An 18,592-nucleotide genomic window follows, 5' to 3' on the forward strand; every position below is an offset into this window, starting at 1 on the left:
AGAACCCCTTCTCAGAAATTGGGGAATGGTTGCTATCAAACATCTAATATAATTTGGTGCGATGGGCAGTAGCTCTGAGTGACTGTCAGTCAAGTTAAGCATCTTTTTGATTCAAGTTCCTCCTGAGGGTTTCTACCAGTGAGGTGTCTGGTCTGTATTGGAATTATTCAATCTGCTAACTACTAAGGCCGGGAAGATTCCTTCATAACATCAGTAAATTGGAACAATGGCCGATATTTAATTTTGCATGATTCCTCAGCCTTCAACCTCCAACCTGCTCTGCAAAAGCATTATCTAACCATGTGTAGTAGTAGAATGGTGAACAGTGGCTTACACCCATTTCTGCACATTTACATTTGGAGCTTGTTAAGGATTTGTCATTGGCTTCTCAACATTTAATTTGGATATGTAGCATTGTATCAGGCCAATCTGGCCCTCCAACCGTGCTGCCCAGATACCCCACTTAACCTATATTTTCTGTGAAAGTATCAGCTTCAAATCTACACCAATGACATCCAACTCCTCACCTCCATCTTTCTTGATTCCTCAGTCTCTGATTTGTCAGATTGCATGTTTGACATATCGTGCTGGATAATAGAAATATCTTTCAAATAGAAAGAATAAATCCATTATTTGGGAGTTATTCCATAATCTGTATCCCTAGATTTTGACTGCATTATTGGAAGCTCTTTCTGGCAACTCTCTGAAACAAAACCTTGGGCGTTCTATGTGACTGTAAGATTAGCTAAGAACCACCTTCTCCTGGCATAACTGAATCCATTTGTTTCAGCTCTGTGCCTTCATGTAACTACACCTCTGCTTCAGTTCATCTGATGCTGAAACCTTCATCATCTTTATTACCTTTCTTCTTCACTAGTACCACTATTCTAGTCAGTGTCCCAGATGGCACCTTGTGATTAGCACATCTGAAGTTTTGCTGCCCATAATCATCAGTTGCTCCTTGACCTCTTCACCATTTATGCCACTGCTCACAGACCTGCATTGACTTCCTGTGTACTAACAATTTGGTTTTGAACTCTTATTCTTTCATTTAAAATTGCCTATTTCATGGTAACTTACTTCATTTGTACAATTCTACAAGATTTTTGAGCTACTCCAATTCTGGCCTCTTGTGCATCTTCTATTTTCATTACTCAACCACTAACAAACTTGCTGCTAATCCATGGAGTTCTCTACCTTAATGCTGCTCTACCCATCTCCTTCTTTACGATACTTATGAGTTTATACCTTTGAAGCACTTATATTGTGTCCTAATATCCCTTTATGTAACTTGGTGTTTTTGATAATAGACCTGTTGAACATCTTAGGCCACAAAATGCAGGACGATGTCTGATTTTATGTGTAAAGAAAAAGGATATTATTATAAAATAAATTAAAACTGGGGGGAGAAATCTGTCAAATCCCTTTTAAATCTTTTCCCTCACACCTTAAATCTAGGCTCTTAGATTCCCCTACAGTGGGGGAAAAAATATTTATCTATGCCCCTCATGGTTTAATAAATCTCCAAGGCCCCTACTTCATCCTCCTATGCTCGAGGGAGTCCTTCTATTTGGCCTTATAATTTTTTTAAATGTTAGAATATTTTAATGATATAGCATGACTGAAGGCCCTTTTGGCCCATAAAGCACGCTACCTTATTACCCTCAATTATTCTGCTAATTCTGCATGTTTCGGAGAGTGGGAGGAAACAAGAGCACCATTTTTTTTTAAACCCACACAAGACACAGATAGCATGTTCAAACTCCTTACTAATAGAGCCAGATTTGAACCCTGGTTACCGATACCATAATAACGTTGGGCTAACTGTGCCGCTCCTTCAACCCCACCAGCCTTGGTAGCATGCTCGTGAATAGTTTCTGACCCTGTAATCTTGTTTCTGTGGATGGATGGATGACCAGAACTGAACACAATAGTCCAGGTGCAGTCTCCTCAATTTCTTTGTACAGTTGTAACATGATGTCCCTGCTCCTGCATTCAATGCCTGACCAATGAAGGCAGGCATCCAAAGCAGAAAGATGGCTTATGGAACCATTCAAGAACTAATAAAACAATTCTTTATTGTTCAAGTTATCAAAAGTTCTAAGAACAAATCCATAAGCTCTAACAAATATTTTTAAAACTTGGGTGGGGGTGGAGGGGGGGGTGGTGGGGAGTGAAATATATGCTTGGGAGTTTCTACCAAGAAAAAAATTCACAGAAATGTGTGAACTTGAGCAATGCTTAATAGCACAAAATACTCGTGCCAACCTGAGTTCTCAAAAGATGATACAAGTTTCACACTGCAGCATTGAAAGCACAGATCACCAATGTGCCAAGCTGATGTGAACAAGAACCATTTTTAAGAGGTGACTGTTTCATTGTTATGTTTAACACTGATACAACTACCCTCTGTTTATTATAAATCAAGGGTAGTTCTTTTATGTGTAAAGAAAAAGGATATTATTATAAAATAAATTAAAACTGGGGGGAGAAATCTGTCAAATCCCTTTTAAATCTTTTCCCTCACACCTTAAATCTAGGCTCTTGGATTCCCCTACAATGGGGGGAAAAAATATTTATGCCCCTCATGGTTTAATAAATCTCCAAGGCCCCTACTTCATCCTCCTATGCTCGAGGGAGTCCTTCTATTTGGCCTTATAATTTTTTTAAATGTTAGAATATTTTAATGATATAGCATGACTGAAGGCCCTTTTGGCCCATAAAGCACGCTACCTTATTACCCTCAATTATTCTGCTAACTCTGCATGTTTCGGAGAGTGGGAGGAAACAAGAGCACCATTTTTTTTTAAAACCCACACAAGACACAAATAGCATGTTCAAACTCCTTACTAATAGAGCCAGATGGTCTATTGTTTGCCAAGGATGGTCTATTTATGTAATGTTATTCCTAAATGAATATTAGGAAACCAATAATCAACACTTTATGCCCTTATGCTTCTTGACACCCAACACTTCTGATTTCTCGATAAAAATTTTAAAGGCTGAATTCATCCCTTCAGCTTGAATTGCCTCCTTAATTATTGTATTCATTTTAGTTCCATAGAACTATTCCTGTTAAAAACACAATGCTGGAGAAACTCAGCAGGTCAAGCAGTGCCCTTAATATAGCAAAGATAAAGATACATAACTGATGTTTCATGTTTTACCTCCATACTCTTGTTACCCCACTCGACAGTTATTTTCAGATTAAAATTGTTAAAGGCCAATGACTTAGCCTTCCCGTCTCCTTGGTACAAGGATAATCTACAAGAGATGATCCAAAAAAATGTAGGCAATAAGCAGAATTGGGGGCAGCTGCTTGGTCAATGGTGAAGATGATGAATGTGTGTTAGCATGTGTGAAAGCCATAACTGCAATTGCAAAGTTCAGAATTATTGGTCGAGTTTGAGGTCAGTGATGCTAACTTTCAGGAAGGCAACAGCTGAACAAAGGGGTTTTAAGCCCACCCTTGTTTTTAGCAAACAACTGATGCCGCAAAGTGCTTTTCCTGGGCATCCCTGAAATCTAGTTGGGATAGTAATGCACTGCCTTTCAACAATTCAGTCTAAGGAATTCTAAACTGGAGACTATAAATTAGCAAGGATGAATTAGATGAAAACCTTGCACCAAAAATTAAATAAAACTTGAGAAAGATAGTGAGCTAATGGAGTAAAAAGAGAGAGCCCAAAAAAGAAAAAAATGATAATATACAACTAAAAATAATTAAGCTCTGAAGGCACGAAACTCCATACTTTTGTGATACCATCAATTTTTCTGGCAATTCACTCTCCTGACTATACTATTAGGTGACATTCCACAGAAGTTGGATTACTGTTTTGCTTGTTCTTGTTCCCTTCCATTGAGGATGTGTACATCTCTGTCTACACATGAGAACACTTCTTGCCCTCTTTTCAGTTGTAGACAACATTTTTACAAAAGTCTAATGTTTGTAAAAGATCACTGTCGCTGCTAAGTGGGAAGGTGTGGGCTAAAATTCAACTTCAAAGATTGGAATGCAAAAGCTCACCTGGAGTTCCTGTGCAGCAACAAGGACGGTCATCTGGACTGATTCCAAACTAATGTTTGTCCTCAGGGATGAATATAAAAGACACCATAGCATTATTCCAAAGAGTATGGGAATACTGGTCAATATATACCTTCTAGGTCATTCATTGCTTTGGGAGGCCAAACCTAACCTTGAGCAACAACACATCCTATTCCTCCTGGAGACTCTTGAACCCAACTACATGAACAATGATTTTTCTATACACCCTCTATGGGTTTTGTACAACAAATCCACCGACTTCCGCAGCAACCTTAACCACACCTTCCTTTCACATGTAAGGATGTGTCCCTTTCTGCCAGTTTCTCTGCCTCCGCTGTATCTGCTCTTAAGATGAAGCCTTCCATTCCAGGACATCTGAAATGTTCTCCTTGTTCAAGGAATGCAGCTTCCCCATGGTCAATAGAGGCAGCTCCTGCTTTTTCACTCTTTTTGCTCTCAACCCCAGCCCCCCAAAACAGAACGTGGATAGGATTCCTCTTGTCCTCCCCTTTCATTCCCATGAGTCTCTGCATTCAGCACATCATCCTTCTTCATTTCTGCAACTAGGCGCCACCATTAACCACATCGACCCTTTTCCCCCTTCCACAGAAGTTGAATCCACAGTCAGATCACCCATGACTTTATTGATGGCCTCCTCCTGCTCCTATTTATTTTGTTCTTATGCAATAAAAACTGCTGTTGGAACACAGGAAGTCGAGCACATCAGTGGGAGGAAGAGAAATAGAACCATGGAACATTACAGCAAAGAAACAAGCTGTTAGGCCTTCCGAGCCTGCAATAAAGTATTACCCTGTCTAGTCCCACTGACCTGCACACAGTCTATATCTCTCCATGCCTCTTGCATTCATGTACCTGTCCAGATTTTTCTTAACTGTTAAAATTGAGCCCACATTCACCATGAGTGACCAGATGGAAATGAAGGTAGGAGGGGGTGGAAAGAGAGGATAGGTTTAAGTAGGGGAGGGGGTAGTGAGTGGAAGAGGATGAAAACAAAGAGGGGGTGGGGGGATTGGGGAGAAAAGTGAACTTAAATGGGAAGGAAAGAAAGGGGGAAGAATAGAAATAGCTTGGAAGAAGCAAGAGGAGCCTCTATCTGAAATCGGAAAATACACTGTTCAAACCATTGGGCTGTAGTCTCCCCAGGTTGAATATGAGGTGATGCTCCAACTGTTTTAAATTTATTTAATGAGGCAGTCTTCACTGCTTCCTTTGGCAGGCTTTCCCCAATTTGGCCTAAGTGTGACTCCAAACCCACATTAATGCAGTTTTGCTCCAGATTCTACCATTTGCAGCATCACAGGTCTCATTTTATTCTAAATTTATGTAACTCTCACCTCTATCTAGTTCCAGTTTCCATCTCTTTCTTCTTAACCATCATTCTTACTTTTCACTCCAGGTTTTCCAATTGGTGTCTCTCTCCTTCACTTGCTCTCCCACCTTCTTCTCCCCAATTTTTTTCTTTTGTTTTGCCCCCCCCCCCCCAACCTGATATCATCCCTTCCTACTTTAGTCTCTATAAAAGGTTCTGACCCAAATCTGAACAACTATGTCACACGTTGGCTGGTTGAATGCCTCCAGCAGCTGGTTTGTTCAAGACTTCCAGCATCTGCAGCTTTTGTGTCTCTTTAACTACTACCTGTGATTCTTCCACAAAGGCGGCAAGGTTGGTGTAGTGGTTAGCACAACGCCTTTACAGCGCCCGCGATTTGGACTAGGGTTTGAATCCTGCGCTGTCAGTAAGGAGTTGGTATGTTCCCCCTGTGTCTGTGTGGGTTTTCCCGGGAGCTCCGGTTTCCTCCCACTGTTCAAAACACACCGGAGGTGTAGGGTAATTGGGCGGCACAGGTTCGAGGGCTGAAATGGCCTGTTACGGTGCTGTATGTTAAATGGGGGAAAAAAATTAAAAAGCCTTGTATGGTAGAATCTTGATGGATCGAAATTAACTGCTAAATATCCTGAATTAAGACCGAAACTTCACTTCAAAAGTAGTCACTGGCTGTAAGAATTGTGGACTGCTCTGAAGTTGAGACAAATGTAAACTAAATTGAAGTTCTTTCTTCCTGTGTTTATCTGAAGCTTGGGGTAGGCTTATTCATATTTATTTCATTATCTTCTCACTGACCTAGCAGCTGTTTTCAATGTTCTCATCTACCTATTACTAATAACTGGATAAGGCAAGGAACATCATGTACAAAATTATTTGAACTAATAGGGTAATAACAGTATTTAAATAACATCTAAATCTGTTTATTGCCTTTTCTAGGAATATTCTTATACAGGCTTTGGCCAGGGGCAATATCCACAGTATTATAATAATTCTCCATATTCTTATATGACGAGCAACATCACCAGTCCAGCAACTCCTTCGACCACCACAACAACGTATCAGCTCCAAAGTTCACCATCTGTCACTAGTCAGGCTATTACAACAGACGCTGCTACAGGTAATAAAAAAAAACACTTCTAAATTTACTTACTGTTAAATTATATTTCAAGGACCAGGAAAAGAGCCATAAAGGTAGGAAGAAATAAAATGCTGAAGAATTCAAATTATTTGGGGCTATTTAATTATGATAATCAATTACTAACCCAATCATCTGGAATAATTATCCGGAGACGTGAGATACATATTATTGTGCCTGTAGGGGAATATAAATTTAATTTAAATCTTGAACAAAATAAAATGATAGCAGTAATCCTACTCCTGACACAATTAAATAGATGTAAATCCAAGGTGAAGAGTATGTGGTGTCTTTCTCCAATTTGGCTGAAATGTGTCTGTAGTCCCACATCAATGTGATTGACTCTTATGTGACCTTTCATTTGGCACAGTAGCCTCCAATTGTAGCAGAAATTACTTTGCATGTATAAACTGTAGTAGTACACTAAAGTGTGTTTCACCTCCACTTTCTCTGTGAAAATGAATGCTGACCTTGCCAGCAACAATCTCGTCTTTTAAGTAAACAAAACAATGACATAATCATGCCTGAGAATACCAGCCCATTTGAGTTCAGTTTTTTTTTTGGGGGGGTTGGGGGGGGGAAAGATGAACTAGAATTTTTCTCTGACAGAATTTAGACCTTAATGAAGAAGAAAGGAAGAAAGTTTGGGAGAGAAAAGCCTTGATGTAACATTTTATAGTTGTATGATTTTTGGGAAATAGGTTATTCTGGCCACCTAAAGGATTCAACTTCCACCTAATATTCCAAGAGTGGTGCTTCTGCCTAAAGAATTGTTAATGAAACCTTTGAAAATTAAGTCAAGGTTCCCAGTAGATTAAAAGTATGTTGGGAGAAGACCATGTGGGTACGTGATTCAGTCTGTAAGTCCTGGAGGAGTTCTATTGTTTAAGATCCAAACTTCCATCAGTCCTTCTAGCTTCACAAAAGCTTACAATTATTTTCAATTCCCTTTGTGACTGGCTTATTACAAAGTCTGATGTTAAACTGCCATTTTATATCAAACGTTTGATTTAAAGGCAAGTCACTAATTTTTCTAATGCAATGTTTGAAGCTGATCAGAGATATGTGAGCATGTTTAAGGAGGGTTTTTTCTGTGTAGTATGTTTACGTGTTGTTATGGACTATCCTTGTCATTTCATTCGGAGCCGAACAGGAGCGTGGGTATGACAACGGCTCTGTACACGCTGATCTTTGTGTGTTTCTTCAGGTGGTTGTTTTTCCAGACTCTTGTGTAGTCTTCCAAAGGCGCTATTTGCCTTGGCAAGTCTGTTGTCTATCTCTTTGTCGATCCTTGCATCCGATGAAATGGTGCAGCCAAGGTAGGTAAACTGGTTGATCGTTTTGAGTTCAGTGTGCCCGATGGAGATGTGAGGGGGCTGTGGTCATGGTGGGGAGCTGGCTGATGGAGGACCTCAGTTTTCTTCAGGCTGACTTCCAGGCCAAACATTTTGGCAGTTTCCGCAAAACAGGACGTCATGCGCTGGAGAGCTGGCTCTGAATGGACAACTAAAGCAGCATCATCTGCAAAGAGTAGTTCACGGACAAGTTGCTCTGTGTCTTGGTGTGGTTCTCTACCGGCATCACCTACGGCTCCTAGAACACTTCCATCAGCGCTGTCTCCGCTCCATCCTCAACATTCATTGGAATGACTTCATCACCAACATCGAAGTACTCGAGCTGCCAGAGTCCGCAAGCATCGAATCCACGCTGCTGAAGACCCAACTGCGTTGGGTGGGTCACGTCTCCAGAATGGAGGACCATCGCCTTCCCAAGATCGTGTTCTATGGCGAGCTCTCCACTGGCCACCAAGACAGAGGTGTACCAAAGAAGAGGTACAAGGACTGCTTAAAGAAATCTCTTGATGCCTGCCCCATTGACCACCGCCAGTGCATCTTGGTGCCTCACAGTTCGGCGGGCAGCAACCTCCTTTGAAGAAGACCGCAGAGCCCACCTCACTGAAAAAAGACAAAGGAGGAAAAACCAACACCCAACCCCAACCCACCAATTTTTCCTTGCAACCGTGCCTGCCTGTTCCGCATCGGACTTTTCAGTCACCAACGAGCCTGCAGCAGACGTGGACATACCCCTCCATAAATCTTCGTCCGCGAAGCCAAGCCAAAGATATCATTTCATTAATATAAAAGGGATTTGGAGCCTGGAAAGTACTAATTGTATTCAATTTTTGGGACCTTGGTATATTTATCATGTGTTTGAATACTCCTGTTCAATTTCAGGAATGCATGGCTTGCCAGGATAGCTCCTTTGGATATAAATGCTACCCTTGCCTCTTAAGATGTGCTTCTGAATGCAGGGCCCGCTAGTCAGAAGCAAAGATGCAGTGGTTCTCAACCAACACCAAGAATTTGAACAAAACGATCAATATCCATGCTAAAAACGTTTGCGTGCCTGGTGGGTAGATGCGAGTGGGTAGAAGCCTTGCACATCAGAGGAGTGGAAAGGGACAGATATTTATCCATCAACAGGTTGACATCAAACATAGAAAAGGAGCCAGCCACAATTGAATCTGTTCAAGACACCTTCACTGAATTCTAAATCATAGCTTCTTAAAATGCCTTTTCCTTCAATTACCTTGGCCTATCGGTCATTAGAGTTGATGGAAATTGGTGGTTAATTCACTAGACTACCAGCCAGAGTTATGGATCATTGATCCAAATCCAACCCCCCCTCCCCCCACCTTAGTAGCTGGGAAAGTTGATTATAAATCAGTCTGGAATTTTGAAAAAAATGAAGCTTTACTTGCTGATGTTAACCTTAAAAGCACGAGTGTTGTAAAAAAATTGTGTGGTTTACTAATGTCCTTCAGAGAAGTTAATTTGTATGCTTGTCCAGTCATTTCTGTCCAGGCTGACTAATTAAACTCCAGTTTGATTACAGAATAGAGAAGAATTAGAAAATTCTATATTCATACCATTATAGAATACCCAGTTTCCAAAGGAGAGGGAATAATTCCTGTTGCCTCTGGCAGCCTTTATCTTTTAATCATCAACTCCATCCTGTGAGACTCATCTTCCTCCACCTGATCCCTTTGTTTTTTCTTGCTTTCTGTCCCTTTGACTGGCATCTGCCAATCTACTGTCTCTATCCGTCATGCCTCACTTCTCCCTGGCTCACCAGTCGCACAAGGAACCCCAATCCCACTGCCCACTCCCAGTCTTCTTTGCACTTGTTTGCTTCTGCATTTCCACCATCTCAATTAAGTGTTTCAGCATGAAACATCAACCATTCCTTTTCTCCCATTGATGCAGCTTCACCAGCTCAGTTCCTCCAGCCGATTATGGTTACCCACTAATTTGGTCACCTCTTTACCTCCTCTTCATTTCAGGCCAGTTAGGTATGGACACTAAATGCAGAAACAAACAATATGCTTGTAATAGCAAAGGGAAAATTCAAATTTACATTTCAGAAATTAATAGTTGATTAACTAAAATACCCATAATAACAGCTTTTTTTTTGTATTTGATTTAAATGTGGCTGGGCCAAGGATCAGATATGTAGGGACTTCCTTGAACTAGAATAATCATCTTGTGTTGGACAAGACCCTTTTCCTGGAACATCTAAATCCTGAGATTGAAATAGGACAGGTTTGAGACCTTAACATGGGCACTTTGAAACCCTACCTTACCTCATTTCTGCTTCAGAAAGGATTCTGCGATGAGACATAGACGTGGCCATGTATCTGCAAATGCCACATCACATAACTGTGGTCCAACACTCCCAACCTGGTGACAAATCCGAAGTTCAACTCCTACATGGCAACAATCTGCTCCTTGAAGGCACCGTTGGGCCCCTGGTTTCCAACTTTCTTCTCTTGCAGATCAGCAGTTGTCTCTGACTGATTAATCTGCTCATGATCATTCTTAGCCCCTCATCCCAGCTAATGTATCTCACCCTTTGAAGATCTTTGCCATCATTGCATTTCAAAGTTCAATCTAGATGCAAAAACAAATAGCGCCACGGCCGGAGCTACTGTAACAGTAGCGCTGCCGCTGGTGTGGACCTGCAGAAAGCTGGGAGAAAAGTCTCAGCGCTCTCCCCTGGGTCTAACTACCCAGTACAACTGTGATCGGCTCTGTATGGCTTCAAACAGCCTGTTAAAGGAGCCAATGGTGGTTTATTTTAAAATCCCGTGACTGCGGGGTCTGGTCCAAGATGGCGGCACCTACGATTGGCAGCTACCATGAGAGGTTGCAAATTTTTGGGAAGCCGAAGACTGGTTACCAGAAAATGGGGAGACCAGCCTGTTTGAGAAGAAGCAGAGGAGATGACCCACAGGCGGTACACTGCCGAGAGGCTCTGAAGCTGAAGAACACACAGACAGCGAGCTATTGGTGACTCAAAATGAAGAACTCGTGCAGGCTGTGGGCTGCTGGAGACTGCAGTCAAAGGACTCACACTAGGCCATGGACTTCTGGAGACTGGCTCAAATTGTACCAGGTATCAGAACCAGGATGCGAGAGGGTGCTGGAGGCTTCCTGATCATATCAGAGGAGTGAATCTGATGGTTCAGAATGAAAGCTGTGTGGCCATGGGAGCTCTGGAGGCAAAGCCATGAGCATTCAATAACCCTAGGGGAGCTCTTTTGTTTCTTTCCCTGGCTGTAAGGGACACTGGGCAATTTTTGCTGATAGCAAATCTTTGTCTACTTTACATTAGGCTAAAGGAAATTTCGTGTTTTAACAAACCCAAAGGACCCCAAAACCCAGCAGCAATAGATATTCACCAAGACAAATGATTACTTCCAAAAAAAGTTGGTTTTAATTATCTTTAAACATGAAAACAGAATTACACTTTAAATTTTCTATTATTAACTTAACTAACCTAACTTAACCCCCTTCTAATTCTAAGTACATGTGTATGTAATATGTGTGTAAGTTCAGAAAAGTTCTTTGGTTCACAGTCCAATCTCCCTTCTCATTCCTCCAAGTTCACTGGTTGCAGGCAATTCTTATACATGTGCGGTACTGTGCATAAAATTGAATATGTATAAAGTTCACCAGGCTTTGGTGCTCGAAAGGTAAATGGTTACCACTCAGGAAGGTTCTTGTAGGTTTTCAGAGAGAGATGTGTTGTTCCAGGATTTCCACTGAGGTACTTCCCTCAGTCACTTCATTGTCTTGCTGACGAAACTTGCCCCATCAGGGCAACTCCCAAAAATATTTCTATATACTCTGTCACAGTGTAATTTCACACTTTCTGTTTTATTACATGACAATAAAATAACCTTGAATCTTGAATTAGTGTATATAATCTTTCTCTTGTTTTCTTTAGTCCACCTTCATTTCTATGGTCAAGTATTATGTATTCCATAGCAATTTACAGCAGGACATTTATTGTGAGAATGTTCCACAGTCCTCTCGATAATTTTTTACTGATAAGGGAATGCATTTGGTTCCTGTGGTCCATTGGTTATGTGCCAAGAATTTAAAATTAGTTCATTGATCCTGTGTTGGATGTGGATTTGACACTTCTATGAATGTAACTGAGGATAGGAAGGAAGAATAGCATAAAAGGGATGTTGGAAAAGTTCTTGCTTCGTAATACAAATTTCACATTGAAGGTCATTTGTCTATGCAACTCTCATACCTAGGAATTGGAGTTGCATTGAAGTCTTACAATTAGAGTTCACATGTCGGCACAGTTCAATGTTCAGTACCTACCTCACAAGGGAGACCTACCTGTGTTCAACCTCAGTGATGTCTGTGTGGTATTTGTACATTCTACTTATGACCCCATGGGTTTCCTCCAGGTGTGTGTCAGTTTCTTCTGACGTGTGAAGAAACTGGTGCAGGGGGTAAGGCTTCAGATTCTTGGACCTTTGGGATCTCTTTTAGAGAAGGGATGACCCACACAAAAAGGATAGGTTACACCTGAACCCAAAGGGGACCGATATTCTGATGGGCAGGTTTAATGTAGCTGTTCGGGGCATTTTAAACTAATTTGGCAGGGGATGAGAACCAGAGTGCCAGGCTTGAAGAAGGGGGGAGCAGCAGTAAAGTGAAAATGATGTGCAGCAAGGATGACAGGCAGGTGATGAGACAAAAATAATAGCCAGAGGAATATCAGAGTCCTAGTACATTCAAAAACTGGTCTAAAGGTATTATACAGTACTTAATTGCACACAGCATTAGAAACAAGTTCAGCTACAGGTTGGAGGGTAAAATGCTGTAGCCATTACTAAGTCGTGGCTAAAGGATTGATGTTATTAGCAACTGATACATGATGTATCCCAAGGATAGGTTGGAAGAGGGGCCTGTAAGGCTCTGCTGATAAGCAACAATATTAAATTATTGGAAAGAAGGGACATAGGATCAGAAGAGGTTTAGTCCTATTGGATTGAGTTAGAATATAATAAAGGAAAAAGGACACAAATGGCAGTTATATACAGCCCCCCAAACAGGACGTGGGTTACAAAATACAAATGGAAATAAACAAGGCATGTCAAAAGGACAGCATTACAATAATTATGGGGGATTTTAACATGAAAGTAGATTGGGAAAGTCAGGTCAGTACGGGACTTCAGAGAGGGAGAGTTTGTGGAATGCCTTTGGGATGGCTTTTTGAGGCATCTTGCTGATGAGCCCACCAGGGGATCGGCAGTTCTGGATTAGGTGATGTGTAATGAATCAGAGGTGATTAGAGAGGTTAAGGTGAAGGGCCCTTAGGAGGCAGTGATCACAATATGATTAAGTTCACTTTGAAATTTAAAATGGAGTGGCTAGAGTCTGACATGTCAGTATTTCAGAGGGGTAAAGGAAATTACAGTTCCATGAGAGATGAACTAGCCTAAGTCGATTGGAAAAAACATTAAAGGGGAAACCAGCAGATCAGCAATGGATGAAGTTTTGAGAAATGAAGAAAATGCAGGACAGGCACAGACCAAAATGAAAGAAAATTGTGAATGGAACAATCCCCCATAATTATTGTAATGCTGTCCTTTTGACATGCCTTGTTTATTTCCAGTTGTATTTTGTGACCCACGTCCTGTTTGGGGGGCTATATATAACTGCCATTTGTGTCCTTTTTCCTTTATTATATTCTAACTCAATCTAGTAGGACTAAACTTCTGATCCTATGTCCCTTCTTTCCAATAATTTAATTGTGGGTGATGAGAGAAGTTAAAGCCAAAGTGGAAAGATTGAGGACTGGGAAACTTTTAAAAACTTGGAGAAGACAACTAAGAAGGTGATTAGGGAAGAAAAGATGAATTATGAAAGGAGGTTAGTCATATCCAAGAGGACACTAAAAGCTTTTTTAAATAAGAATGAAAGAGTGACCAAGTAGACATAGGACCAATAGAAAATGATGCTGAAGTGATGGTAATGGGAGATAAGGAGATGGCAGAGGAAGTGAATGAATATTTTGGATCAGTCTTCACAGTGAAAGACATTAGTTGCATACCGGACTCTCATGGCTCTCTCAGTAGAGAAGTGAGTGTGGTCAAGACCATGAGAGAGAACGTACTTAGGAAGCTAAATGGTCTAAGGGTAAATAAGTCTCCGTACCAGATGAAATACACCCTCAGGTTCTGAAGAAGATGACTGTCATGTCGCATTGGTAATAATCTTCCAGGAATCTGGCATGGTTCTGGTAGGCTGGGGGGATCATGAATGACACTTCACTGTTTCAAAAGGGAGTGAGGCAGCAGAAAGGAAAATGTAGGCCTATTCGCCTGATGTTGGTGGTTGGGAAGCTGTTGGAGTTGATTGTCAAGGATGAGATTACGGAATACCTAGAGGTGCATGAAATGTCAGCATGGTTTCCTTAAAGGAAAATCATGCCTGACAAACCCATTGCAATTTTTTGAACAGATCGCAAATAGGATAGACAGGGGAGATGCAGTGGATGTTGTGCATTTGGACATTCAAAAGGCTTTTAACAAAGTGCCACACATAAGGCTGTAAAACAAGATGATAGCCCTTGGAATTACAGGAAGGATACATGCATGGCTAGAGCATTGTCTGGTTGGCAGGAAACAAAGTAGGAATTATTCTGGTTGACTACCAGTTACGAGTGGTCTGCAGTGGTCGGTGTTGGGGATGCTTCTTTTTATGTTGTATGTAAGTGATTTGAATTATGGAATGAGTGGCTTTGTGTCTAAATTGCAGATGATACCAAAATAGATGGTAGGGGAAGTGATGCTGAGGATATCAAAAGGCTATAGAGATACTTGGATAGATTAGTAGAATGGGCAGAGGTGGCAAATGAAATACAATGTTGGAAAGTGTAAGGTCGGGCACTTTGGTAAATGGGAGACTATTATTAAGATGGGGAGAAATTCAAAATTCTGAGGTGTAAAGGTCCAAGATGGTGGCTGCATAAGCATCTCACAGCGACTCCTCCAGTCAAGTGCACATTGTATGTTAAACTGGAGAATTTAGACAATTGGAGCATTGAGGAATATCCAGTATTCAACAACGGCACTGTGATACCTCCATGTGAGGTTCATGGCACTGCTATTGAACTGACCCACCACTGTGGAAGTGGGCCCTCCAGTCCTCGGTGTCAAGGAGCATCGGATGTGAGGTGAGGCTGGCAGAGTTCAAGAAGCAGTGGCAGAACAATCAGTTTTGGAGCTCAAAGGGACAGGAGTTGGGACTTTCATGCAGGCTCTCATGGAGAGCTGCAGCTGTGAGGATTGGAGTAGGTCGCAGAGACCAACAGAGGAGTGCGATGGTGAGGTCGACCGGGCAGATAATGGGACTACTGGTTGCAGCAAGCACTTTGGGGAGTGGTGTTGGAGGGAGTCGGTGGTGACATTGACTACCTTGATCACAGTGTGGGGGTTTCCCCTTCTGGGCAATTGAACAAAGTTACTGAACTCTGAGGTCAATTGACTGAATGCGTGTCTGTGCTGGAAGTAGTGGCTGTTTAAGATCTTGCCTGCTACTATTGTGGTATTGTACTACTAGTCTGGTCCTACTGATTGTTGTATTATAGTCACTGTCCAGTAATGAGGGGGGTTTATATTGATTGGGGTCCTTGGTAAATTTTGTGTTTGGTGTGTCCATGCTGCAAGCGTGCTCAAGATGGCTGCGTATATCTATGGCAGCTTCTTGGGTGGGTAAAGTGGTTTGGAATTGGTTGTATGTTTGGTCTGGTGTTCCATATAACCATATACAGCACAGAACAGGCCAGTTTGGCCCTACTAGTCCATGCTGGAACAAATCCCCACCCTCCTAGTCCCACTGACCAGCACCTGGTCCATACCCCTCCAATCCTCTCCCCTCCATGTAATTATCCAGTCTTTCCTTAAATGTAAATAACATCCTTGCTTCAACCACCTCTGCCGGAAGCTTATTCCACATCCCAACCACGTGAAGAAATTTCCCCTCATGTTCCCCTTATAATTTTCCCCCTGCAATCTCAAACCATGGCCTCTGGTTTGAATATCCCCCACTCTTAATTGAAAAAGCCTATCCATGTTGACTCTCTCTGTCCCTTTTAAAATCTTGAACACCTCCATCAAATTCCCCCTCAATCTTCTATGCTTCAGAGAAAAAAGCTCCAGGCTGCTCAACCTTTCTCTGTAACTCAAACCCTGACATCCTTTCAACCTTCTCTGCACTCTCTCTATTTTGTTTATATCCTTCCTATAATTCGGTGACCAAAACTGCACACAGTTCCTTGCTCGTGATGGTGGCGCGTAGATTCACAGTGGCTTCCGTGGTTGGCTGAGTGCTGTGCATGGGCTGCCTTGGTTAGTCTTGTTCTTATTTATTAGATTGTTTTTGGTTGGGTCTTGTCTCGTGTTTATGGGCTCTGCGGGGAAATACATTTTTGTTTTTATGCTTTCAGTTAGGAAATGACAATAAAATAACTCTGACTTGGGAGTTCTCGTATAGGATAACCTAAAGGTTGACCTGGTTGAGTCAGTGGTGAAAAAGGCAAATGCAATGTTGGCATTTATTTTGAGAGGGTTAGTACACAAGAGCAGAGATGTAATGTGAGACCTCACTTGGAGTACCGTGCACAGTTTGGGCATCATATTTGAGTTCTTGGACAGGGTTCAGAGAAGGTTTACTAGAATGATACTAGGAATGAGAAACAATTGACAGCACTTGGACTGTACTCTTTGGAGTACAGAAGGATGAGCGGAGACCTCATTGAGGTATTTTGAATCTTGGTATGCCTAGACAGAGTAGATGCGGCAAGATTATTTTCCATGTTGGTGTATTCCAGGATAAGAGGGCATAATTTCAGGATAAAAGAGCATCAATTTACAACAGAAATGTGGAAAAATGTCTTTAGTCAAAGGATTGTGAGTCTGTGGAACTTGTTGTCACAGGCAGCTATGGAAGCAAGGTCCTTAAGGTCCAAATACACAAAAGTGCTGGAGAAACTCAGTAGGTCATGCAGCATCTATAGGAAGTCAGGGATAGCCAGCATTATGGGCATGAGACTTTCATCAATGTATGACCAAAAAACTGACAGGTGCCTGAATAAAAAGGTAAGGGGAGTAGTACAGACTAACAGTTAAGTGGGTAGAAAAGATAAAAGCTGGGAAGTGATTGGGGAATGGTACCTCTCTGAATGGAGAAGGAAAGGAAGGGGGTGAGATCTAAAGGAAAGGAGACAGAGGGATATGGAAGAGGAGAGACTTGGGAGAGGATTTTAATGGAAACTGAGTCGATATTCATAATATCTGGTTGGAGAGTGCCCAGGTGAAATTATTAGGTGTTGTTCCTCCAATTTACGGATAGCTTCGATTTGGCAATGTATGAGGCTACCCATGTGAATGTGTGTGGAATTAAAATGGTCAACCACTTGGAGTTCCCTGTTATTCAAACTTCACAATTATTGTCAAGACATACATGGCATCACACAGAACCTTGAATTCTTTTTTTTCTCTCTCCAGGTCAGGCAGAATTTCTACTTATTGGTAGTAAAAAAAAAAAGTACTCCGGAAAGATATGTATACAAAAGATAAACCTACAAATCAAGTGTGCAACACAGAAAAAAAAATTCAGTAATAAATAATATGCAAAATAAGAGTCCTTAAATGAGTCTCTGAGTTTGTTGTTTAGGTTACTAGATAGGACTTTGTGACAAATATGCTTAGCCCATCTTAAGTTTTGAACCTTGTGTTATCTGGTCAGGATAATGTGAACTATTTTGTAACCATGTAAGCATACACCCTTCTCACTGTAGTAACTGTAGTGCATCACTGTGGGGTATATGTATAGAGTGTGTGTGAACAGTTTCCTGAGATGGTGGAAGACATCAGTAAGTAAAGTCTCTTTTGTTATTTGAATCTTGCATCTCTAAGTTATTTAAGAAGCCTCCCAAGTAACACAGTTATTTGTTGAAACATCTCCAAGCACATTAAGTGGTATTCACAACGATCACTAATTCCCAAAGCTCTCTGCATGTTAGTTGAATGTCAAAATATCTGATCTATTTTCCAAAGCTGCAATTTGAAAATTATTCATATTTTTCTTTTACATATCCCCATTATAGCTAAATTGATCTTTTAAAAAAAGATACTCTTGCATAAGAAAAACACAAACTGCTGGACGAACATTGAGCAGCATTGTTGGGAGAAAATGAATGGTCAAATTCATCCCTTCATCAAGATGCTTTATCATCCTTTATCAACGGAGTTTGTGTTGAATTGCATGATTTAAATGGTTTCCCGTGGAATTCCTATTTCCCCTCCAGTCTCTTTCCCGCCCACATATATGGCACACAAGAAGACAATAAGCTGAAGAAATCAATATGCAGCAGATGAAAATCTCAAATAAAGCTAGAAATACTCAGTCTAACCGCAAATGTGAAGAAAGAAACAGTTAAAATCAGGTCAATGATCATTTATCAGAAAGTGTTCAAAGTGATTGAACACAAAATTTATATTTTTAATATTCTATGACTAAAAGTGTAAATGTTCTAGTCTGGGCACTTGGGCATATGTGAGTTCTGAAAAAGAAATTTTGTCCTTGAGATTTGGCATCAGTTTGTCCGATTTTTTTTTTTTTTTTTTCTCATCTAATCCATTTGTACGTTCAGTGACAACATTAGGACCAGAATCCCACTTCAATTTCCAATC

The 18,592-nt window shown here is 41.1% G+C and overlaps 1 protein-coding gene across 11 annotated transcripts in view; it reads left to right on the forward strand.

Annotated features, from left to right (window-relative positions):
• Positions 1-18,592, forward strand: part of eya1 (EYA transcriptional coactivator and phosphatase 1) — a 192,768-nt gene that overhangs the window by 70,724 nt on the left and 103,452 nt on the right. For all 11 annotated transcript variants that reach the window (XR_011352235.1, XM_069921239.1, XM_069921248.1 and 8 more), the window contains one exon: positions 6,330-6,510. Coding sequence is in view for 10 of the 11 variants with exons in the window: in XM_069921239.1 (XP_069777340.1) it covers positions 6,330-6,510 (181 nt within the window). In the remaining variant the exon portion in view is untranslated. The remainder of the gene's footprint in view (positions 1-6,329; positions 6,511-18,592) is intronic.

The sequence above is a fragment of the Narcine bancroftii genome, chromosome 2 (genome assembly GCF_036971445.1).
Source record: "Narcine bancroftii isolate sNarBan1 chromosome 2, sNarBan1.hap1, whole genome shotgun sequence".
Lineage (NCBI taxonomy): Eukaryota > Metazoa > Chordata > Chondrichthyes > Torpediniformes > Narcinidae > Narcine > Narcine bancroftii.